The 22,483-nt window shown below is 34.8% G+C and overlaps 1 protein-coding gene across 5 annotated transcripts in view; it reads right to left on the bottom strand.

The window, feature by feature from the left end:
• The window catches only part of CHL1 (cell adhesion molecule L1 like), a 199,673-nt gene that overhangs the window by 74,108 nt on the left and 103,082 nt on the right, over positions 1-22,483 (bottom strand). For all 5 annotated transcript variants that reach the window (XM_027121418.1, XM_027121417.1, XM_027121420.1 and 2 more), the window contains 3 exons: positions 10,014-10,194; positions 4,072-4,177; positions 951-1,138 (listed from right to left, as the gene is read on the bottom strand). In XM_027121418.1, coding sequence (XP_026977219.1) covers positions 951-1,138; positions 4,072-4,177; positions 10,014-10,104 — 385 coding nt within the window. In that variant the 5' untranslated portion in view covers positions 10,105-10,194. The remainder of the gene's footprint in view (positions 1-950; positions 1,139-4,071; positions 4,178-10,013; positions 10,195-22,483) is intronic.

Here is a 22,483-nt window from a genome sequence, read left to right as displayed (position 1 = left end):
CGACTTTGAGTCTCTTCAGTGTCTAGAACTCTGCAAGAAGAAATTTCTAAATAGCAACTCTTGACAGTTTTATACCTAAGATTTTTTTCTGTAAACCCTTTGGTTAGAATCATGTAGTGTTGGATACCTTAAAATCTGGGAAAATAAATGACCAAACTTGGAAGTCAGTCATCAGAGATCCCATGCTGCAGAGGCCAGATCTGATAATGAAGAAGTTGCTTACTCTTTGGAATAGTTATTGATAAATAACACTCTTAAGAGTAAAGGAGCTTGCAGTTTTCCATGATCATGATTTATGGAAAATATTACTACAATATACTAATCACTGGTTCTCCTCTCCTAGGGGACACCCACAATATTGAACTTAAGTGGGCCCATGCCATTTGCTCTGCCCCCACCTAACAAACTGTGAGTAGCAGCTGCCTGTGTAACTTGTTGTTGGAAGCAACGTTCTCTGTCCTCCACTCTTTGACCTAGATGGCACAAGTTTCACATGGTGCTGACACAGGATGATGGGTACCTCCATTAGCTTGGATCGCCCAGTGGCTGCAAGGAGAACAGCTGCCCTGAAGAGCTGCCTGACCCACAGCAAACTGCATCATCAAGGAATAACCTTGGGTTAACACGAGGGCTTGGGGATTACTTGTGACTGCAGTATAATTTAGCCAAATCTAACTAATATATTTAACTTTATCCTATGAGGCAAAACAAATACTATTGTTTTCCCATGTTACATATATTATTACTGAAACACAGCAAAATTATGTTGTTTTCAAGGTCATCCACTTCTAGTGGATGTATCAAGATCTGGAAGACAATTTCCCTTATAAATAAAATATAAGGCCTATATAAGCTGATTAAAGGAATAATCTGTTATTTCACTGCAGCCCAGTATAACGCCTGCTAAACTTCATTAAAACATTAAATGAAATCGCCACTGTAATACTTACTTGGAACTATAAATTCCATTTCTTCTGACATAGCAATTCCCAGTTTATTAGAAGCAAAGCAGCGGTATTTCCCTTGAAAGTGAGATATGTGCCCCTCATTCGGGATCCTGAATGTTCCTGAGTTGTTAGATACAATTATCCGAGGGTCAGAGAGATCAAAAGGCTTGTCATCCTTACTCCACGAAAATCTGTAAGATAAAACTAAAACTAGTAATCCTGAAAAATCGTATTTCTTACTTATAAACAAATGTACAGAAATGAGGAAACAGATCTTTTATAGTAAAAAAAAAAGTATATATTTACATATTTAATTGAATATAATACAAAAAAGGGTCTCTGAAGAATCTGAGAAATCTTACAAACTCCTACAGACTGAAGGTTTATGTCCCCCTAAAATTCGTATGTTGAAGCCTAATTCCCATTGTAATAGTATTTGAAGGCAGGGCCTTGGAGAGGTGATTAGGTCATGAGGGTGGAATCCTCACAAATGGGACTGGTGTCCTTATAAGAGAGACCCCAGAGAGCTTTCTTGCTCCCTTCCATCATGTGAGGTTACAGGGGAAAGACCGCTGTCTGTGACCAGGAAGCAGGTCATCACCACACACTATATCTGCCAGTGACTTGATCTTGGTATTCTCACCTCCAGACCTGTAAGAAATATGTTTATTGTTTAAGGCACTCAATCTGTGATATTTTTATTACAGCAGCCAGAATTGACTGAGAAACAAGCCATGAAAAAGCTGTGATAACTGACAGGAAAAAAAGGTGAAAATAGGTTTTGTTCTGTTCTTTTTAAAGTTATATTTTAAAACTTTTCCAATTAGAAAGATAATGCAGGATCTTTACTAGTATTTTAGAGACTGCAATATTTGGAGACTAAAAAATATAAATATACAATATGTCACTGTGTGTGTGTGTGTGTGCGCGCACACGCGTGTGAAGAGCTCACTCAAAATTCAAAAACACACAAGCAAGTGCTATTAAATTTGGTCATATATGATCAATATTTTTGGACATAGCTGTAACATATTTGAGACCACAATGGATGTATAATTTTTCCATGTGAGTTTTTCCAATTATTACAATGTTACTAAAGACAGATTTTATTACATGATCTCCTGTCTTACAGTTACTATTTAACTTACTTAACTATTTCCATTTTTCCCTTTTATGAACAATTTTGTTACAAAAAACCCTACATATTTATTTTGGGGGGTACTTATCCAAATATTTCATTAGGTTAATTCCTTAAAAATGAAACTGATAAACCAATAACATAAGAAATATTTTATCACTTTTGATAAACATTGCAGAATTGTATTCCAGAAAAAACATACACAAATTCCTACCCCCATATGTAACAGAGTCACTTCTATGGACAAGGCTGTAAAAAGCCTTTTATTAAATCTTTATCAATCCAACAGATATATAATGACTTCCCAATTAGATTTTATTTAGTATTTTATATATGAATTACCCATGCAAATTTAGGTTTGCTTCAGGACAACACAGTCTTACATAATCTAACATTCTTTCAAAAAGAATAACAAAATTTCACGAGACACATGTTTTTCTTCGGAGCATGCCTCTCTCCTGACAACAACTTTTACTTCTTTTCTCTATGTTTTTACTGCTTTAACTTACAAAAGAACACATAGAATCTGTTCTTTAAAATTCCAATACATTGACTAGGATAACTCCACATATTCAAAATTAAGCATTTCCAATTGGTGACATGTTATATCTTTCCATTCATTCAAGTTTTCTTTTACCCTACTCTGCAATGTACATGCTAAACAGTTCATATTATGTTTTGTTGATATTGCTGTTACTATTGAAATTACTGGATTTGCTCCTTTTACTATTGTGATGGGATATTTCTTTCTTGTTTTCTAATATTTTCTGTTTTGTATAGGCATTTAATGACACCTTGAAAAAAGAATAATGATTGACTGCTTAATTCGTATTTGTAAAATCTTGTTTTTTGCCAGTGAATAATGACAATTTAACATGTTAATGATTCACTAATAATTTTTAAAATATCCAATTATCAGGCAATAAAAATGTTATTCACATTACAATTTTAAATAATCCTGATCAGGTAAATCAATAAAGGTATGTAGGTTTGCTTCCCAGAATCATTTAGAACTTTAAAATCTTTTTTTTTTAAACTTTTATTGGAGTATAGTTGCTTTACAATGTTGTATTAGTTTCTACTGTACAGCTAAGTGAATCAGCTATACGTATACATATATCCCCTCTTTTTTGGATTTCCTTCTCATTTAGGTCACCATAGAGCACTGAGTAGAGTTCCCTGTGCTACACAGTAGGTTCTCATAAGTTATCTATTTTATACATAGTATCAATAGTGGATATATGTCAATCCCAATCTCCCAATTCATCCCACCTCCCCCCCCTTCCCCCCTTGGTATCCATACGTTCGTAGAACTTTAAAATCTTGAATTCTCCCCACATCGTTTCCCTCCTTAATCTCAATACACGCACATTTCTTTCTCTCCAAACTGGGAGATACTTAGAAAAAACTTCATCAGTGATTACAATTACCTACAGTAATAATTGTTTCACTAATAATAAAATACTAGATAGTAATATCCCATGTCATTTGTATGCTGCCATCTAGGATGAGTCGACATTTCTATGACAACTTAAAATATATCAAGTAACAACCTATTCACTGAATACAATATGGTTACATTAAAAGACATGCAATAATAACTATGTATAGAATATCACTTATAAATATATTAACTTTGGCTTAATAAATGCTACCTTTCACTCATCAGAATAAAGTATCTTCTGTTTTCTAGCTATCTTGTTCACTCATAAGGTAAAGAATTGTTTAATATTTCCACAATGCCAAAGTCTATGCTAAGTATTTAACGTAAGACATTTTATGATAAAAGTAATTTTAACTGGCAAAAGAACATATGTAAAATAACCAAACTTTATTTTTATAGACATGGCTATCATTCATTTGGAAATCTTTACTTTCAATCATATGTAGACTTATAGTCCAATAAGCTTATACTGATTAGAGTAAAAATTAATATAAAGGATTGTATACATTTAAACAATTATTTAGTTTGAAGGAAATACTCACGTTGGTTCTGGATTTCCCTTAGCTTCACATTCAATTTGAAAATACTCATCAAAAGGAAAGGCAACTTGTACTTTTGACTGTTTTATGATTGTTGGAACCTGTTGAACTAAATATTAAAATATGTATTTAAATAACATGCTCTCCAATAATTGGGTGAAGTTAGTTTAGCTACAACAGAAATACTTTGAAATAAACACACTTTCTATATTGGTAAGTACAAGGATTATAAAAGAATGAAAATTATCGAACAAACCTCACTTCCTCTTCGCAAAATGTATTTAGTTGTAGGGAATATACTTCACTGCCATCAATTCATGTTGCCATATAACTTATTTAATGCCAGAATAACGTAACAGTGTAACAACTTTAAAACATCTATGTTTAAATTATTGGCATTTCATCTATGTTGATGTGTTTATACAGTTTTACTTGGTTCGGTCATTGACAATTCTGTTTTTTATTTATAGTTTTGTAAGACATTATAGTTAATTTACTACTTCTGTATGGTTTCTTCCATTGGTATTTGATAATTTATTTAATAATTTTATTATTGGACATTAGATTTTTTTCATTCAATAGACAGCCTCAAGCATACAGATTTTTCCTTTATTGAATTAGTGACATGATAAATTTCCAGGCATGGACATAAATGGTAATGACTATGGATAAATGTTAGTATTTCACAAGGGGCTAATTACCACACACATGAGTACATTGGTTTCCCACATCCTTGCCGCCAACAAACAATAGCATTTTATAAATTTTTTTATTTATTTATTTTTGGCTGCGTTGGGTCTTCGTTGCTGCGTGTGGGCTTTCTCTAGTTACGGTGAGCGGGGGCTATTCGTTGTTGTGGTGCGTGGGCTTCTCATTGCGGTGGCTTCTCTTGTTGCGGAGCATAGGCTCTAGGTGCACAGGCTTCAGTAGTTGTGGCACGTGGGCTCAGCAGTTATGATTTGCAGGCTCTAGAGCGCAGGCTCAGTAGTTGTGGCTCACGGGCTTAGTTGCTTCGCGGCATGTAGGATCTCCCCGGACCAGGGCTCAAACCTGTGTCCCCTACATAGGCAGGTGGATTCTTAACCACTGTGCCACCAGGGAAGTCTCAAGAATAGCATTTTAAAACAATAAGATACTTCATTAATAATTAGCAAAAAAACCCAAAACCCTTCTCCTCTTTATTTTTATTTCCATTTATTGCTTTTGTTATATTTTTCCCTGAGCTTGTTTATTTGTAACTTCCCATTTACACACATTTTTTAATATCTTTTTCCTACTTGGAAGCTTGAGGGTACTTTTCCCCCTTATAGAATTTAACACTAATAATCATTAGGATAAAAATAATAGCTAATAAATGATGGTTTCTTTTAAAAGGATTCCACATATTCAAATATTCCCTCATTGTGATAAACATTTTTAGTGTTTGACAAGTTAAGTACCTTCCAGACAAATTTACAAAGTATGGGGTGACTTTGTCTCTCGCCAATTCAAGCAGCTGGATGGCATTGCCGAGAATTATGATTATAAAATAAATGTACTAACGCTGAAGATACAAACTTGGATTAAGTTTTAAAATAGGACACAGATCATGATATATGTTAAGATCTACTGTCATGGAACACTCAACAGTTTTCAAATTAAGACATTACAATTTTAGTACAGTTCTAACAACCTCTGTCAGGGGACAGGATTGAATTCACAAGGAAATATAAATGGTTCAGTAGCAGGAATCTGATTCTGGCAAACATACTTTGAGAAAAGCAATTTGCAGAAAGGCCCTGAGTGTGATTCACATGGGTAATATTCCACAGCGGAGTTACAAATAGGCCCTAAACCCTGTGACATTGAGCCAGGCCCTGAACCACTCTGTTTTCTCATTTGTAAAATTAGAGATTCAAGCCAGGTAAATAGATTTTTTGGTCACTGAATGCCTTGACATTCTTAAAAATTATAGGAAATCCCAAAGTGCTTTTGTAAACGTACATTTAATAATATTTACCATGTTAGAAATGAAAACTGAGAAATCGTCTAAATATTTACTAATTCATTTAATACTATCATTTGTTAAAATAAATATTTTATCAAAAATACTAAGTATAATGAGAAAAGTGGCCTTGTTTTACATTATTGCAAATCTTTAATATTTTAATAGATGGCAGCTGGATTCTCATATCTACTTCTGTATTCCACATGTTGCTGTAAGTTGTTTTGTTGAAATAAATGAGGAAAATTCAACCTTATACAGATATGTACTTGAAAAAGGGTGACATATTTTATAGTCCTTTCTGATTATTGTGGGCATTGTTTTTGGATAGTACACCGAAACTCACCAAGTGGCAGTTTCTTAAAGGTTTACTGCAATATGGAATCTGAAACCATATAGATAAATTTTCATATTCTGTCATTAAAGTGTTTTATCCATGGGTGCTTTTTAATTCGTGCATGATTTTGTAACATCGTACAATATTCATCTGGAAAAAAATATTGGTTCACTGAGTTATGCAGATCTTCCAAATACTGACACACATCACTGTACAATTTAAAAAATTCACATTTGTTAATATCATCACTGATCTAAGAAAAGCCTTAAATGTGGGGAAGCTGTCAATCTCACAGTGTAGGATACAAGTTTTCCACAATTCTCATTTTCGCTTCAACAGCCAAATTTGATCATTGACAACATATATTATCAGTTGTTTCTCTTGAAGTGACAGGCTCACTTGGTTCGTTTTGGGGAAAATATCCATGAAAGTAATCAAAGTTTGTCTGTCAGTTGTACTTTTAAGTAAAAATGGTATTTGGCTTGGCACTCAAATAATGACACAATCAAGGAACAGAGACTGTCATAGTACTTTGTTACACAGCAGAATTATTTTATGTATATTTCACAGTTCATCCCACAGAATATTAAGACGAATGTACTCAAGGACGAAGATTTTTAAAAATCAATAATGTTTAACTGTTTCAACAAGGACAATCTTAAGCAAAACTTTGCTTTATGTTTTTTAGATGTTTTGTTGTTTTGGTGTGAGTATACGGTCCTGAGGAAACCCATGAGTTCGGTGTCAATGCCTTGATGTGTGCTGGGCAACTGCAGTTTTAGCACCACTGCTTTTGTGACATCAGTGCAAATGTCAACAGGATGGAAAAGGAAAAATGACACTTTAGTATTATTATGAAACATGTGATTGCATGGACTGCCTGAACAAATCTCCGTGACCCTGAGGGGTCCATGAATCACATTTTGAGCACTGACGGCCAGCCTAGAATAACTCAACAGCCATTTCCCATTTTAAACTTTTCTTTACTTTTGCCTAGTAAAATTTTACTAGTTAAGTGACAATGCAAGTGCAGGCTTCATATTCAGAAACATTTTAAAAACATGCAAAAAACATTCATATCTTCATTGACATTTACCTTGTTTCTGATTACCACTCTTTCTCAGTAGAGCAGATCTTGAACTTACTGCAGATTCACATACTATTTAAATGTTATTACAGTTATAAATGGTGAGGGATGATGCACAATAGCAACAGTCCCTAAGATATCAGCTAATAACTTGTGAACAACTTGTTTATTAGAACATTATTCTTTCTTAAATTTCCTAAGGTTGTAAAGTCTCAGCCATAACTAATTATTCAGGGAGTGGAGCTAATAACCTTTGGGTGTTTATAACAATATGTATTCTACATTATAAATCCTTTCCTCCATAATTAGGCCAATTACAGAGACACCAGACTCATTGACATTCAAATTGAATACCTGCCTTACTTGCATTTGCTAGTGAGAGCTCTAGAGTACTGAAATAAATGGGTAGTATTCAGATGTTCTGAAAACATGTCATTAATATTTTATAACAATTGTTGTCTAACGACATTAGAGTGTGAAAAGGCATAAGTAACTGAGACAACCAGAATAAAAATGTGTCTTATGTACTAATACAAAATTTCCAATCACCACTGGTGAACTAAATGAGAAAAGATGGAGGGAAAATGTACATGCTATGGTCAGAATGTATATTCTATGGTCAAGAATCTGAATCAGGAATCCCAGTGCATCTTTGGTGCTACTGGGAAGAAAATGTAAAATTATTAACCCCTTTTTCCACAAGGATTGCCAAGAACTGTGCTCTTAATTTGGCACTGCATACTCAAAACCCAAAGAATGTACTTAAGATGAATTATTTCAGGCTCTTGACCAGTGTTTGTACAAATAGGCCAATATATGTGGTGTGTAGGCTAACAGATTTCACCTTGACTAAAGCAAAAGTTTAAATCTGAGAACGTGTAAGTGAAATTCCTTAAAAGGGTGAATATTGACACAGAGACTTGAGGGCAGTAGAGAAAAGATTCTTACCTTGGGGATGAAATACAAATGCAGGGCCACCCAAAGTGTGTCATGTGAAACTGCTACATCAAGTATTTAAAGCAGCCCTTAGAAAATGGTTTTAGAACATATTATATACTCAGAGAATTATTTCCTTTTCTAGTCACACTCAGACTGTCCAAGTACTTCTGAAGAAAAGTTTCAGTTGTGTTAGCACCTCTCCAATAGTTATTCAACTTTCTGAGGTCAAGACTAGTCCTTTGAAATTTAGATGATCTGCACAGATCATTTCCAATGCTAAGGTTCTAATAAACATTCTTATCTCTTACATTATAGCTCTCCTAATTAGGTATGGAAGAAATAATAGGGATTAATTCTTCAACTGTATGGATAAAAATACCTAAGTAATCTCTCAATGGTCTTTTTTAAAATCCTATGTGCTTATAAATGAGAAATTCCCCAAACCTGTACATTAGTTGATACACTATTACATAAATTGTGTTTGCACGTGTACTGTTTTTTGAACTAATTACTATAACTTGTTGAAACTGATCTATGATAGAGTTACATCCATTTTACCAATATATGTTAAGATATATCACGACTAACATTTTGATATGAATTCACCCTAGAGAATGCTCTAAATTTGCAGAGGTGGTATCATTTTACACTTTTAGTTGTGTACTATGAAAACGGCTTTTTAATATTGTCCTAATTGTTTTCATTCTTAAATATATAATTAAAAAAAATTTTTATTGGAGTATAGTTGCTTTACAATGTTGTGTTAGTTTCTACTGTACAGCAAAGTGAATCAGCTATACGTATACAAATATCCCCTCTTTTTTGGATTTCCTTCCCATTTAGGTCACCTCAGAGCACTGAGTAGAGTTCCCTGTGCTATATAGTAGGTTCTCACTAGTTATCTTTTTGTTTTTTTTTTTTTTTTTTGCGGTACGCGGGCCTCTCACTGTTGTGGCCTCTGCCGTTGTGGAGCACAAGCTCCGGATGCTCAGGCTCAGCGGCCATGGCTCACGGGCCTAGCCTCTCTGCGGCATGTGGGATCTTCCCAGACCGGGGCACGAACCTGTGTCCCCTGCATCAGCAGGTGGACTCTCAACCACTGTGCCACCAGGGAAGCCCTAGTAATCTATTTTATACATAGTATCAATAGTGTACCACTCTTAAATATATAATCATTTTGAAAACAATACAAAGTTTAATCAGTTCCTTTTTTGTCCTGATTAGTTGAATGCCAGTAACTTCTGGAGTCACACTTCTCCCTAAAATAAACAAATCTGATACATAAAAGTAATAGCTGTTGCTAATATTGCAGATTATCTTACGCGGTGAAATAGCACCTGATGTATAGGTTATATTTCTTGTTATGTGCCAAGTTTGTCTAAGAGGCTAAAAGCTGCAAAATAATTAATTATAGCAAGCGGCCAAATGTAAGTCTTCTGAAAAATTTAAAAGGAGAACATGAATTCTGATGATAGATTGCTGTAAAATCTGTAGAAATATGGTAGAAAAATCACATCCTTAACATATAATTATTCTACTTAAAAATCAAAATGCAAATATGGACTTTTATAAGTAGGTATTGAATGTTGTCACTTTACCTGAAAGTGGTATATCAACAGCTGTTGAGAATTTTAACAAGAAGAAAATTAGAGATGTGATTAATCCTCTTCCACTTAACAGCATCCCCATTGTTCTTCAGGAAGGAAGCAACCCAGAAAGAATGAAAATCCTAATGTCTCTTCTTACTTTTGGTTGAAAGCTGAGAAGAACGTGGTTAACCTGGAAACAAACAAACAAAAGACTAACAAATTCATGTACTGTAGGGATTCTAAGTTCATGTACTGTAAAAGGTCAACATAACAGCAATTGAATACATTTTTCTGTTGGTAATAATTTCCTCCTTATGAAAGTGTTCTCAAATAACTCCACACAAATCTTAGTTTTTCCTCTTTGTATTTAAAATAAAAGACAGTTGATAAATGCTATATGGTAAACCAATAAATCGTATTTTTTTGGTCAGAGGAATTTGTACTTGGAAGGTACTCTAGTATACTCTAATGAATGTCGATGGCTATGAGAATTACCTCATTTAGGTCATTTCATTCAAAAGGTGACTCTTTCAATCAATTCTTTATATCAAGCATTCAACCCCACCTAAGTCATTCATTAAGTATCACAAATTTAACTTTTAATTTTCCTGGCAAAATACCTTTTCATGTTCAAAATTATCACACTAACAGATGGTGAATAGCAATATACAGGGAAGGGATAAAGGAAAAACAAATGGATAAGGACTGGCCATGTCAACTAAAATTTCCAAATCTAGGCTTTATTCAAGCAGAAGATAAGAGCATCAGTTACTTTCCACTTCGGCAGAATGTTTATTCACTCCAATGTTGACATAAATAGAGTAAGGATTAAAATATCAATTTTCCCTTACTTTCTCTTATGATTTTCCTTTTCTTCTGAAACATTATGATAATAGACATCCAAACGTTGTTTATAATGTATTGTTTTTCAATCAAATCAAAGATTCTTTAAGCTCTAGAGTAATTTACAATTTTTAAAAGTTTCACACACGATTTCATGTAATCCCTTAATAACCCTTTTATTCCCCTATCCCTAGGATTACCCTTGCCCCAGTGATAACCATTAATTTGTTCTCTGTATCTGTGCATTTGCTTCTTTTTTGCTTTATGCACTAGTTTGTTATATTTTTTAGATTCCACATATCAGTGATATCATACAGTATTTGTCATTCTCTGTCTGACTTATTTCACTTAGCATAATGCCGTACTAGTCCATCCATACTACTGCAAATGGCATAATGTCATTTTTTTTTTATGGCTGAGAAATATTCCATTGTATATACAATACCACATCTTCTTTATCCATTCATCTGTTGATGGATACTTAGGTTGCTTCCATACCCTGGCAATTGTAAATGATGCTGCAATGAAAGTTGGGGTGCATTGTGTCTTTTGGGGGTTTTTTTGGATGTATACCCAGGAGTGGAAAGCTGGGTCCTATGGTAGTTCTATTTTTAGTTTTTTGAGAAACCTTCACACTGTTTTCCACAGTGGCTGCAGCAATTTACATTCCCACTAACAGTATATGAGGGCTCCCTTTTCTCCACATCCTCTCTTATTTGTGCTCTTTTTGGTGATAGCCATCCTGACAGGAGTGAGGTGATATCCCATTGTGGTTTTGATTTGCATTTCCCCGACGATTAACTATGTTGAGCATCTTTTCATGTGCCTGCTGAACATCTGCAGTTCCTCTTTGGAAAAGTATCTATTCAGTTGTTCTGCCCATTTTTTAATTGGGTTGTTTGGGTTTTTTTTAATGTTGAGTTGTATGAGCTGTTTATATGTGTTGGATGTAAAACTCTCCAGAAACTGGGCATAGAGGGAACATACCTCAACATAATAAAGGCCATATATGACCATCCCAAAGCTAAAATCATACTCAGTGGTAAAAAGCTGAAAGCATTTCCTCTAAGATCATGTACAAGACAAGGATATCCACCCTCACCACTTTTATTAAACATAGTTTTAGAAGTTGTAGCCACAGCCATAAGAGAAGAAAAAGAAATAAAAGAAATCCAAATTGGAAAAGAAGAAGTAAAACTGTCACTGTTTGCAGATGACATGATAATATACATAGGAAATCCTAAAGACACCACCGAAAACTGAGAGCTCAGCACTGAATTCAGTAGAGTTGCAGGATACAAAATTAATATAAGAAATCTGTCACATTTCTATACATTAACAATGAAGTAACAAAATGAGAAATTAAGGAAACAACCCCATTTACCATAGCATTGAAAAGAATAAAATACCTAGGAATAAACCCAGCTGAGGAGGTAAAAGACCTTACTCAGAAACCTAAGACACTGATGAAAGAAATTGAAGATGATACAAGCAGATGGAAAGATATACTATGTTCTTGAATTGGGAGAATTAATATTGTTAAAATGACCATATTACATAAGGCAATCTACAGATTCAATGCAATCCCTCTCAAAATGCCAAGGGCACTTTTCACAGAACTAGAACAAATGATTTTAAAATTTGTATGGAAACACAAAAGACCTCGAATAGCTGAAACGATCTTGAGAAAGAAGAACAGAGCTGGAGGAATCACACTCCCTGACTTCAGAGTATACTACAAAGCCACAGTAATCTAAACAGTATGGTACTCGAACAAAAACAGATACATAGATCATTGAAATAGGATAGAAAGCCCAGAAATAAACCCACATCCTTATGGTCAAATAATCTACAACAAAGGAAGCAAGAATATACAATGGAGAAAAGACAGTCTCTTCAATAAGTGGTACTGGGAAAACTGGACAGCTACATGTAAAAGAATGAAATTAGAACATTCTCTAACACCATATACAAGAAGAAAAACCAAATCCTCAAAATGGATTAAAGACTTAAATGTAAGACCAGACACTATACAATTCTTAAAGGAAAACACAGGCAGAACAATCTTTGACAAAAATTGTAGCAATATTCTTTTGCACCTGTCTCCTTTAGCAAAGGAGATAAAAGCAAAATTAAACAAATGGGACCTAAGTAAACTTGCAAACTTTTGCACAGCAAAGGAAACCACTGACCAAATGAAAAGACAATGTACTAAATGGGAGAGGAAATTTGCAAATAATATAATGTATTCATAAAAATGAATTGGCTTCAAAATGTGATAATTAGTTTTTTCAGGTACATAAATTTTTCCATAAAAACAATTTATTCACTTACAACTAGTAGAAAAATTAATTCCATACAGTCAGATAAGACATTAAATTTATATTTAACTCCAAATATTTTGAGTTTTTTATTTCACCTCAAGTTGTACCTCAAGATATTATGGACCGGTACTTTTCATATACTTATGCAAGTAGGTAAAATTTACAATAGTAACTAATGCTGCTGTTTAGCTGTTTGAAAATTTTGAGAGTCTGAAGAGACAATAATCTCATTTATATTTTAAGAAAAGTTACATTGAGCACTAAGGAAAATACTGCCATCCACCCCACAAAACGTTGTGAATGTTTGTTCTTAAATTAGAGTAATGTCATTACTCTACTTTGTCTGACATCAATTGACCCATTTGTAAAATGGGAATTGGAAAAAACAAAAACAAAAACCTACCCTTGGGCTTCCCTGGTGGCACAGTGGTTGATAGTCCGCCTGCCGATGCAGGGGACACGGGTTTGTGCCCTGGTCCGGGAAGATACCTCATGCCGCGGAGCGGCTGGGCCCGTGAGCCATGGCCGCTGAGCCTGCGCGTCCGGAGTCTGTGCTCCGCAACGGGAGAGGCCACAACAGTGAGAGGCCCGCGTACCGCAAAAAAAAAAACCCAAAAAACCTACCCTTGTGTGGTTCAGAATAATTCCTAAAATAACAAATAACTTACATTGGTAATTAAAAATATTTTCAAATGTGTCATTATGTTAAATGACACCTATTTTCCTGGTGAAAGAATTATTCCAGTCAACAAAACAAAATGTGAAAAAAAATTGCTTTCATTATAAAAAGCAGAACATTGCCTAAGGACAAAAACTCAGTTCTGCATATTTGTATAAACTTGGGGGATACTGAACCATTTAGCTATTTCTAAGATGAAAAGTCAGAAGGAAATATTAACGCTGTGGGCTTTGAATTTTCCCTTTCCTTCTCTCTTCTGAAACACTCTGGTAATAGTAATCTAAATTCATTGTTTATAGTTATATATCACTCTTTACCTGCTATCTGTTATTTAATACTCTGTTCCCTTAATATTCAATGCTGATTTAAGGGCATTTCATGTATTTGTTTAATGAGCTGTCCTCTATCTGTAAGGAATAAGGCTTTCAAATGCTATTAGGAGACCATATGTCCAGATTAATATATCATCCTACCCAGAAATAGAGAAAATACCAGACAATCAAATATGTGAGAACAGGCTTAATTTCAATTAACCTACTGATTTGGGCTAGTGAGCCCAACAGTCCCTAATTGCCATATTAAATAGCTTATAGATATGAATTGTTCAATAGTGATGATATGACTTTTGTAATTTTAATGATTTTTAACTACATGGTCTTGATGCAAGAAATTCTCTCCCATAAAAGTATGTCACATTGAAGCCTTGGCTTAAAATAAGCCTATAAATTAAGCGCCATAACAAACACTGATGACACCAGCAGTTTCCAGAATATGGATAATGGTTAGTTTGATATCTGACTTTATCTCCTGCAGGGAGTAGCTTCAATTTACCTGAGACTTCTATGTTAAGAGGCTGTTATAGAAAAGTCATTGGAAGTTAAAATGTGACCCCCTACAAGCAAGACTCCATTATGTGATGATGATGACAGCCCCAAATAGCTTTCCTATTGAAAAGGAAAAGTCAGTCATAATCTCATTGTCAGAATGCATAAAGGACATACTATTTAGTAATTATGTTTTACAACAGTAAGATAGCAATAAAATTATGGTAGCAATAAAATTATGTTCTCACTTGTCTTTCATCCAAGAATATGAATTTAATGCCTCACACCAGACCTCAAGATAAAAGCTACTATTGGAACTCAGGATGGAGCTGACACTTAGACAAGAAAAAAATGTACTAAACTATTTTTGAGGCACAGTCACATAAAACGGATGTCTGAATGACATTAACTCAGATCCAAAAAAGAATCAATGAATTTTCATGAATCTGGACCAATTGGGTTACATCTTCTTACTATGCTAGCTCATCCTCGGAAAGAAGAAAATCATCCCTGACATCTCACTCAAACGGAAATAGATGTCTCCTTGTCATTAACATCTGACTCTTCCTGATTGCTTCAGCTTCTCCAGGATGACTAGAGTCACAATGATTAAGAACACATTGGTTTCGAGACAGCAACTGAAACATGGACAGGCATGCATACCACATGAGACACTTCCAATACAGCAATAAGGAAATGAAGCTCTTCGTTTCTCCAAAACAACAGCCTCTAACATACACACATCAACAACATTAGAAAGTGACCTCATAGATCCTTCTCATGTTCTTAAAATAGCTCCACTCTGGTAAATCTAGAAACAACTGACTCCCTTAAATTCATTTTCTGCTTTAAGAAATGGAAGAGAGTTGGCTTAGCCTTTTCATTCCACCTGGCCTCCACAAGTAAATGTCAAGAGACTGTGGCCTGCTGACCAGCCACAGAAGAGCGTGGTATGTAGTAAATAAGAACATGGAAAACGGAGTCAGTTTATCATGACCTCAAAGCCATTGCTCACTAATTATGTGGCCTTGGGTAGTTCACTTAACCTTTCTCATTCACCTCTATAAATGAATATGAGTTGCTGCCCTGTAAACATACTTATGAGTGTTAAGTGAGGCAATAAATGTTTAGCGTACGTGATAGGAGAAAAAATGAAATTTACTACTAGTGATAGCGATGGTCACTTTGTTGTTAGTGGTACTCAGGATATAGCCTCTAGTAATAATATTCTGATTCAAAGAGTATAGATAACTTGTATGGCTTCTATTTAATAAAACTGTAACGACCAAAAAATAAAACACTTTTCACTGAAGTATTCAATGGTGAAATGATATTAATTGATTTAAAACACTCTAAAAAAAGACTTTTTAAAAGTGTGGGGGGACTGTGATAATTTTTTTTTTTTTTTGACTGTGATAGATTGATAACAAAAAGTCTTCAATTCTCCTTGATAACAAAAAGTCTTCAATTCTCCTGCATCCACATGCATTGCAAGATGACTTTACAGGTACTTCCTGACTTCTTAAATCTGGCCAGCCTTTGACCAATCGAGTGAGCTCTGAGCTAGGGCATTGCGTGTTTTTATTCTCTCTTTTGGAACTGCTCAGTGTAGACTGCACTAGCCTGCTGGAAGATGCACGACATCACCCATCACCCTCTGAAATCCTGGCCGACAGCCAGCCAGCCACCAATGTAAAAGGACAGCCATCCTAGACGAACCAGCCCCAGATACATCAGTTGGCCACATATGCAAGAGCCAGCCTGACCACTATCAGCCCAGACTGGCTAAGATCAGCAGAACTGCTTGACAGGTTTCAGGACACACTACCCCAAAACGTGATACTTTGGCATACTGAATATTTTAAGCTGAAAGAATTTTAGGAATGGGAAGACCCTTTGGCCTTCCCCTGAAGCAAATTCATAAAACCCTCATGTAAGAGTTGCTCTCCCTATACAGAGAGGAAAAGAAGCATCCTTATCTCCAAAGATGGAGGGATGCTGTCAAGAATCTAAATAAGCAGACCTTGCCAACTTTCTTGCAGTTTACTATACTTAGCTCAGATCCCTTTTGTTCTACTGTATTTCCCCACGACTTTCCGTTCTTTCCCAAACCTAGCATGAAAAAAACTCAGGTGTAACCACCTCTTCAGGTCTTCCTTCACTTCCTTATGAGGGCTCCCATATCACATAAAACTTACATGACATAAAGTTGCATGTTTTCTGTTCATCTGTCTTTTGTTACAGAGACCCAGCCAAGAGAGTAGAAGGAAAAATATATTATTTCCTCCTCCACACACCCAAACAGACAGACTTAGGAACAATAATAAATAGTTCTTGTATGAAATCAATCTGTTTTAGCATGGTTTGCAATGCAGAAAGAGCTAACTGATACAGTGCACATAGAATAAAAAAAATTGACACAATATTGATAATTGTTGAAGCTATGCAATAGATATACATGGAAGTTCCTTACACTATTCTATTTGGGGGTATATTTTAATATTTCCATAAGAGACATTTTTAAATGTTTATTCAGTTTGTGGAAATCAGAGATTAGCCTAAAATATTCCAACAGCAATAAGGAGATTCTTTTAGGCAAAACAAAGTCATGAGAACTTCCACTGGCATACTTCTTTAAAAAAAACAAAATCATAGGCAGAAAGATTCCTTTAAGGCTACCATGCTAACCAGACCTCTTTTGTTTGAACTAGATTCAGAAGAATTTGGGTCCCTTTAACATAAGTGTATCTGTTCCACACATCCTGCACAACAAATAAATAATGTAACACAATGTCTGTTCCTTATTGTTTTATGGGTTTGGAATGTCCAACAAAAGAAAATATAAGCCCAATATATATAGTAATTATTTTAATCTGGGTAGCTGTTAGTATATATTTGATGTCTTGATATTTCTTTCATGCTTTCAGTCTTACCTCACTGACTTCGCATTGTTTCTGTTGGAGTCTGCTTTAAATTCCATTAATGAAGTGTAAGAAAGGCAAAAAGGAATAAAAGAAGTGAAGATTACATTGTCACCTTGGACTATTATATGCTACCTTTCTAAATCAAAGAGAAACACAAGTATTTTAAAATGAAAGGTCTCAGGCTATTGTTAATATATTCTGAATAATAATCGTTCCCTAATAACCACTTGTTTTTTACACTTAACAGTAATGGTGTCATGTTTACTCAAAACATTTGATACTATTGTTCTCCAAGGTCCTGTTGAATTATAAACACTTTTCTTTTTCCTTGAAGGCAATAATGTAACACAAATTCATATACTTGAATTTCAAAATAAAGACATTTCTACCTCATTTTAAAAGGAATACAATCTGACCAGTGAGGTGAATGAATCAAAAGCAGCTTAGGAAGCCAGCTAGTTCAGGATAGTAAAATTTATCTTGGTGGTATTTTTCACATTCTTGGCATTTTCTGTCAATAATTATTCACAAACATGCGCAGGTCAAATTTCTAAAGAGAGACTATTATAAAGCAATTCCAAAGGGAAAAAAAACCAGCTCTTATGATCACTGTTTCTAAAAGCCTCATTTCTGCTGCAGCAGTTACACAAAGCAGCCGTGTCAGCGGCGGTCCACGTGCCATTTCTAAAGAAGGCATAGAAGGTAAACGGTCCCAAAAAGTGCTGTGCTGACATTCCTTTTCACTAAGACACAGCATTGAGTTGTTGTAGCCACTGTGATTTCTAGAGATCAGAATTAACTTCGGCACACTAAATCATTAAACATTTTTCTACTCGGGAAGCTTGAAATAGATCAGCAACCTTTATTATAGTCAGCAGGAAGGGATGTATTAGGACACTGGTGTCCAAATTGTGGTTTTAAAAATAACTCATTGGATTTGTGTAATAGTCTGGGACAGTGCCACAACACAGAATTATTTAAATTTTATTTTCTTTTCACACAATAAGGGCTTCAGAATCAGTGAGCTGCAACAGCAAGCGTCTTATATAAGGCTATCTGACATTTTCATGATGGGGTGGATGTCACCCTCACTTCCCTGTGACCTCAAGTGTCCCTTTATGAAACTCCTTTTTACATGCTTGTCAAGCTACGGCAAACTATTCCCCTGATTCAAGAATTAGGTCTTATGGGGAGGAAGTCCAGCGTACTTTGGTAAGACTAAAGTGTGATCTGAATCACTCAACACCTTGAAACTGGGAAAGGATAAACACAAAGAAAATGAAAAGGCTTTTTTTCACTGACATGCTTGGCTAATACCATAAATCAATTTACAAGTGGCAGAAACATGTTAATCCTGAAATAACTGCTAATGGCTTTTCGCTCTGAAAACAAAGGAAATATTGTACATTATGGCCAGATTCATTCAAATTCTGTTTCACGTCACTGAAGTGACAAGACAAAAGAATTGCTTCGAGTGGTAATTCATCCTCCCTACAGAAGATCAGAGAAATGTAGATTTTTATTATAAGCAAATTGATGTTATTGGAAAAATGTCAGCATTAATAATTATGTTGAATAAACTAACACCATTAATAATACCAATTGTTTAATTAAATAGCAAAATACTGTGCTTGAGCTCTGACAGGAATATAACTAATATTTTTTTGTTTGTTTTCCCCTTTAGTTACCTACAGATCCAAAATGCTTACCAGGCAGTATTCTGAAGTGATATCTAATTCAAATTCTTTCAACATGGAGAAAAACAATACCGCCGTATTTCAAGGTCACTTGACTATAGGGATGGAGAAATTACGCTTCCACATGTAAGTCATGTTCTGAGTCATTTCTCACAAAACTCATATATCAGTGATGATCACATAGTCAGTTTTTTAAAAACCGAGGAATAATACAGATGTACTAAAAGACACAGAACTCAGGTGTACAGCTCAGTGAATTTTTACGTATGTATAAATTCATGTAACCACTTTTCAAACTTTTTAAGGAGTTCTAGGGACACAAGGCATTACATTAGCTTCCTTCCTAGAGGATTCCAGATGGCCAGGTCACAAGAAAGCGAAACCAGTTTGTGTTCCTCTAGCCTACTGGATCCAAATGTGGGTGGCACCTGGATTATGTGTGTGTGCGTGGAGGGGGGCAGTTTTGGTTGTCACAATGACTGGGGAGTGCTGTTAGCATTTTCTGTGCAGGAACCATGGATCCTAAATGACCTGCATTGTTCCATGAAGTCCTGCCCAATGAACAACTGCCTTAGCTGAAAAGCTCCCCCTCCAGCCCAAGCTATACTTGTGTTTAGTGTGCTTGGTGAAAAGAAGGTTGTGTGCTCAATAAATTAGGGATATGCTATATGCGCTATTATATGCACCTGTGAAAATTTTCAGTGCATATTAGCATATAAAGGCTGAGAACCTTATTTTGCTAAATTCAGGGTTTCACAAACTTATTTGACTATGAAAATCTGTTTGTGTATTTGTGTGTGTGTTTGTGAAATTTTCATCAAAATCCACACATGGAAGAAACTGCTTCATGAGTCATCATCAGAATAACTGTTAATGATGAGATCGATAATAGCTATCAGCCTTTAAACTTTACTGAGCAGTTTTTATGTCATAATTCCTTTTACGTTTAATTCTCATATCTGCATGATATAGATATTACAATGACATCTTATTTTATATATAAAGAAACTGAAATACAGAATGCCCAAGTCTTACCACTAAAATGTTGAGTTGAAGTTAAAACCAGTGGATTATGTTTCTAGAACCATTATTCTTAACTATTACATCTACAGCCCTTTAGAAATAATCTTCAAGATTTCAAGACATTTACTGACTATCAGAATAAAACTAGAAGAAAACACATCAAAATAAGTAAGAAATATTTGGAAAGCTACTATGGAAAGTTTGTTACTGAATAATTCCATCAGGTCTTGAATAATATCGCCTAGAAAAATTGGCTAAAATACACTAATAGAGCATTTCCTTCAGAGAAAAAATTATCTCCAACTAGATAATCTACAACTTTATATCACTCTAAAATTATCTCAACCAAGAAGAGTCCAACACTTCTAATTTGAGTGAAAACATTTGTGGATTATAGTCTCATCTAAAAAAAAAATCACTTTTCTAAAATAAGAGAATCGAAATACATAAAAGAAAGAAATTACAACAGATTTCTGAACTATAATCAAAGATCAACTCAGGATATAAGTTCATAAATTAAAGAAAGCATCCTTACAACTCCATTTCCTTTTTCTATCTCACTTCTAGCCCCACTTCACAATACCTAAAATTCTGGAAGATTGCTAAGAGCTTTTAACAAATAAACTATTGATATCCAGCTGTCAATTAGATCAAAGCTCAATTTTTTTAATTTTTATCCTCCCCTACTTTTCTCCTTTCATTAACTACTATCCCCTCTATTTATTGCCTCTTTATTTACTCCTTATATATTTCAACTTTGCTCAGTATCAATAAAGACATTTTCAAAAAGGAAATGGTCTACCCCCAGGTAAGTTAAAAACTCTCTTCCTTATCATTTAAGAGCAATGACACAAACATATGGGAAAATAGGTTTCATTGAGTCTGGAAGTCAATGCTAAAAACCAACCATAAGCAAGAATTTTATAATTTTTTAAAAGGATAAATTATATAGATATAATATTTGATTACAACTAATTATTACAATTTTTAAAAAAGAAAACTGATTAAAAAATATCCCTAAGTTTTGGATGGCTTTAATATGGTTTTTCACTTTTCTGTATTAGTCAAATGCTTTTCATGTGCACAGTCTACTTATAAAACTAAAAAACGGTTCTCAAGGTGTTTTTGCACCTGCCTCGTGCACGGATTTGTAAGAGATTGTACATTCCTCGAGGCAGGCACCAGATGCTATCTGCCCTTATTTTGCATGTCTAAAATGTAGGAGAGGGACTCCCCAGATGGCGAAGTGGTTAAGAATCTGCCTGCCAATGCAGGGGACACGGGTTCGAGCCCTGGTCCAGGAAGATCCCACATCCGGCGGAGCAACTAAGCTCACGCACCACAACTACTGAGCCTGTGCTCTAGAGCCCGCGAGCCACAACTACTAACCCCACGTGCCACAACTACTGAAGCCCGTGCACCTAGAGCCTGTGCTCTGCAACAAGAGAAGCCACTGCAATGAGAAGCCCGCGCACCGCAAGGAAGAATAGCCCCTGCTTGCAGCAACTAGAGAAAGCCCGCATGCAACAACGAAGACCCAATGCAGCCAAAAATAAAATATAAATAAATAACTTCAAAAAATAAAATGTAGGAGACACTCAATAAACCTTTCTGAATAAATGAATGAATTTCATACACATGTTCACAAAATATATTCTGCATAAACATGTACAATGTTGATAAAACTCTACACTTTTTTCTTGTTTACCCAAAGACAACTCAGAAATTAAATTTTCTGAATTACTTATTACAGTAAATATGGATTTGTGTATGTAAAACATTGATCTAAACATTGCTAGGCTTGTTCCAATAATAACAGCTAGCAGAAATAGAACTTCCAATGAATATCAATTTTATCAGTGTCAACTTGAGGCCAACTATATTCATAGCTTTTAGTGGTTCTGACCATTGCCAACAGAAGTGAAATATTTTACTTTCTAAAATTTACTATAGAATACTTCAACATAAACTATGTTAGAGCTGCATAGATATGATGTAATTTTAATCTATCCCATGGTGAGTTTAGATAATATTTGAAAGGTTTTAATCATAACTCTTAATTTCTAATCAAATGTAGCAGAATTGGCTACTACAAGTACTTCAGCTGTCTTTGTTTTCTAAAATATCAGATGGCTTGTTAATCACCAGGAAAGATGTTAGAAGAA

This window comes from Aethalodelphis obliquidens, unplaced genomic scaffold (assembly GCF_003676395.1).
Source record: "Aethalodelphis obliquidens isolate GAN/ISIS:26980383/991018 unplaced genomic scaffold, ASM367639v1 scaffold22, whole genome shotgun sequence".
NCBI lineage: Eukaryota > Metazoa > Chordata > Mammalia > Artiodactyla > Delphinidae > Aethalodelphis > Aethalodelphis obliquidens.
This window is presented reverse-complemented; position numbering and strand designations above follow the sequence as displayed.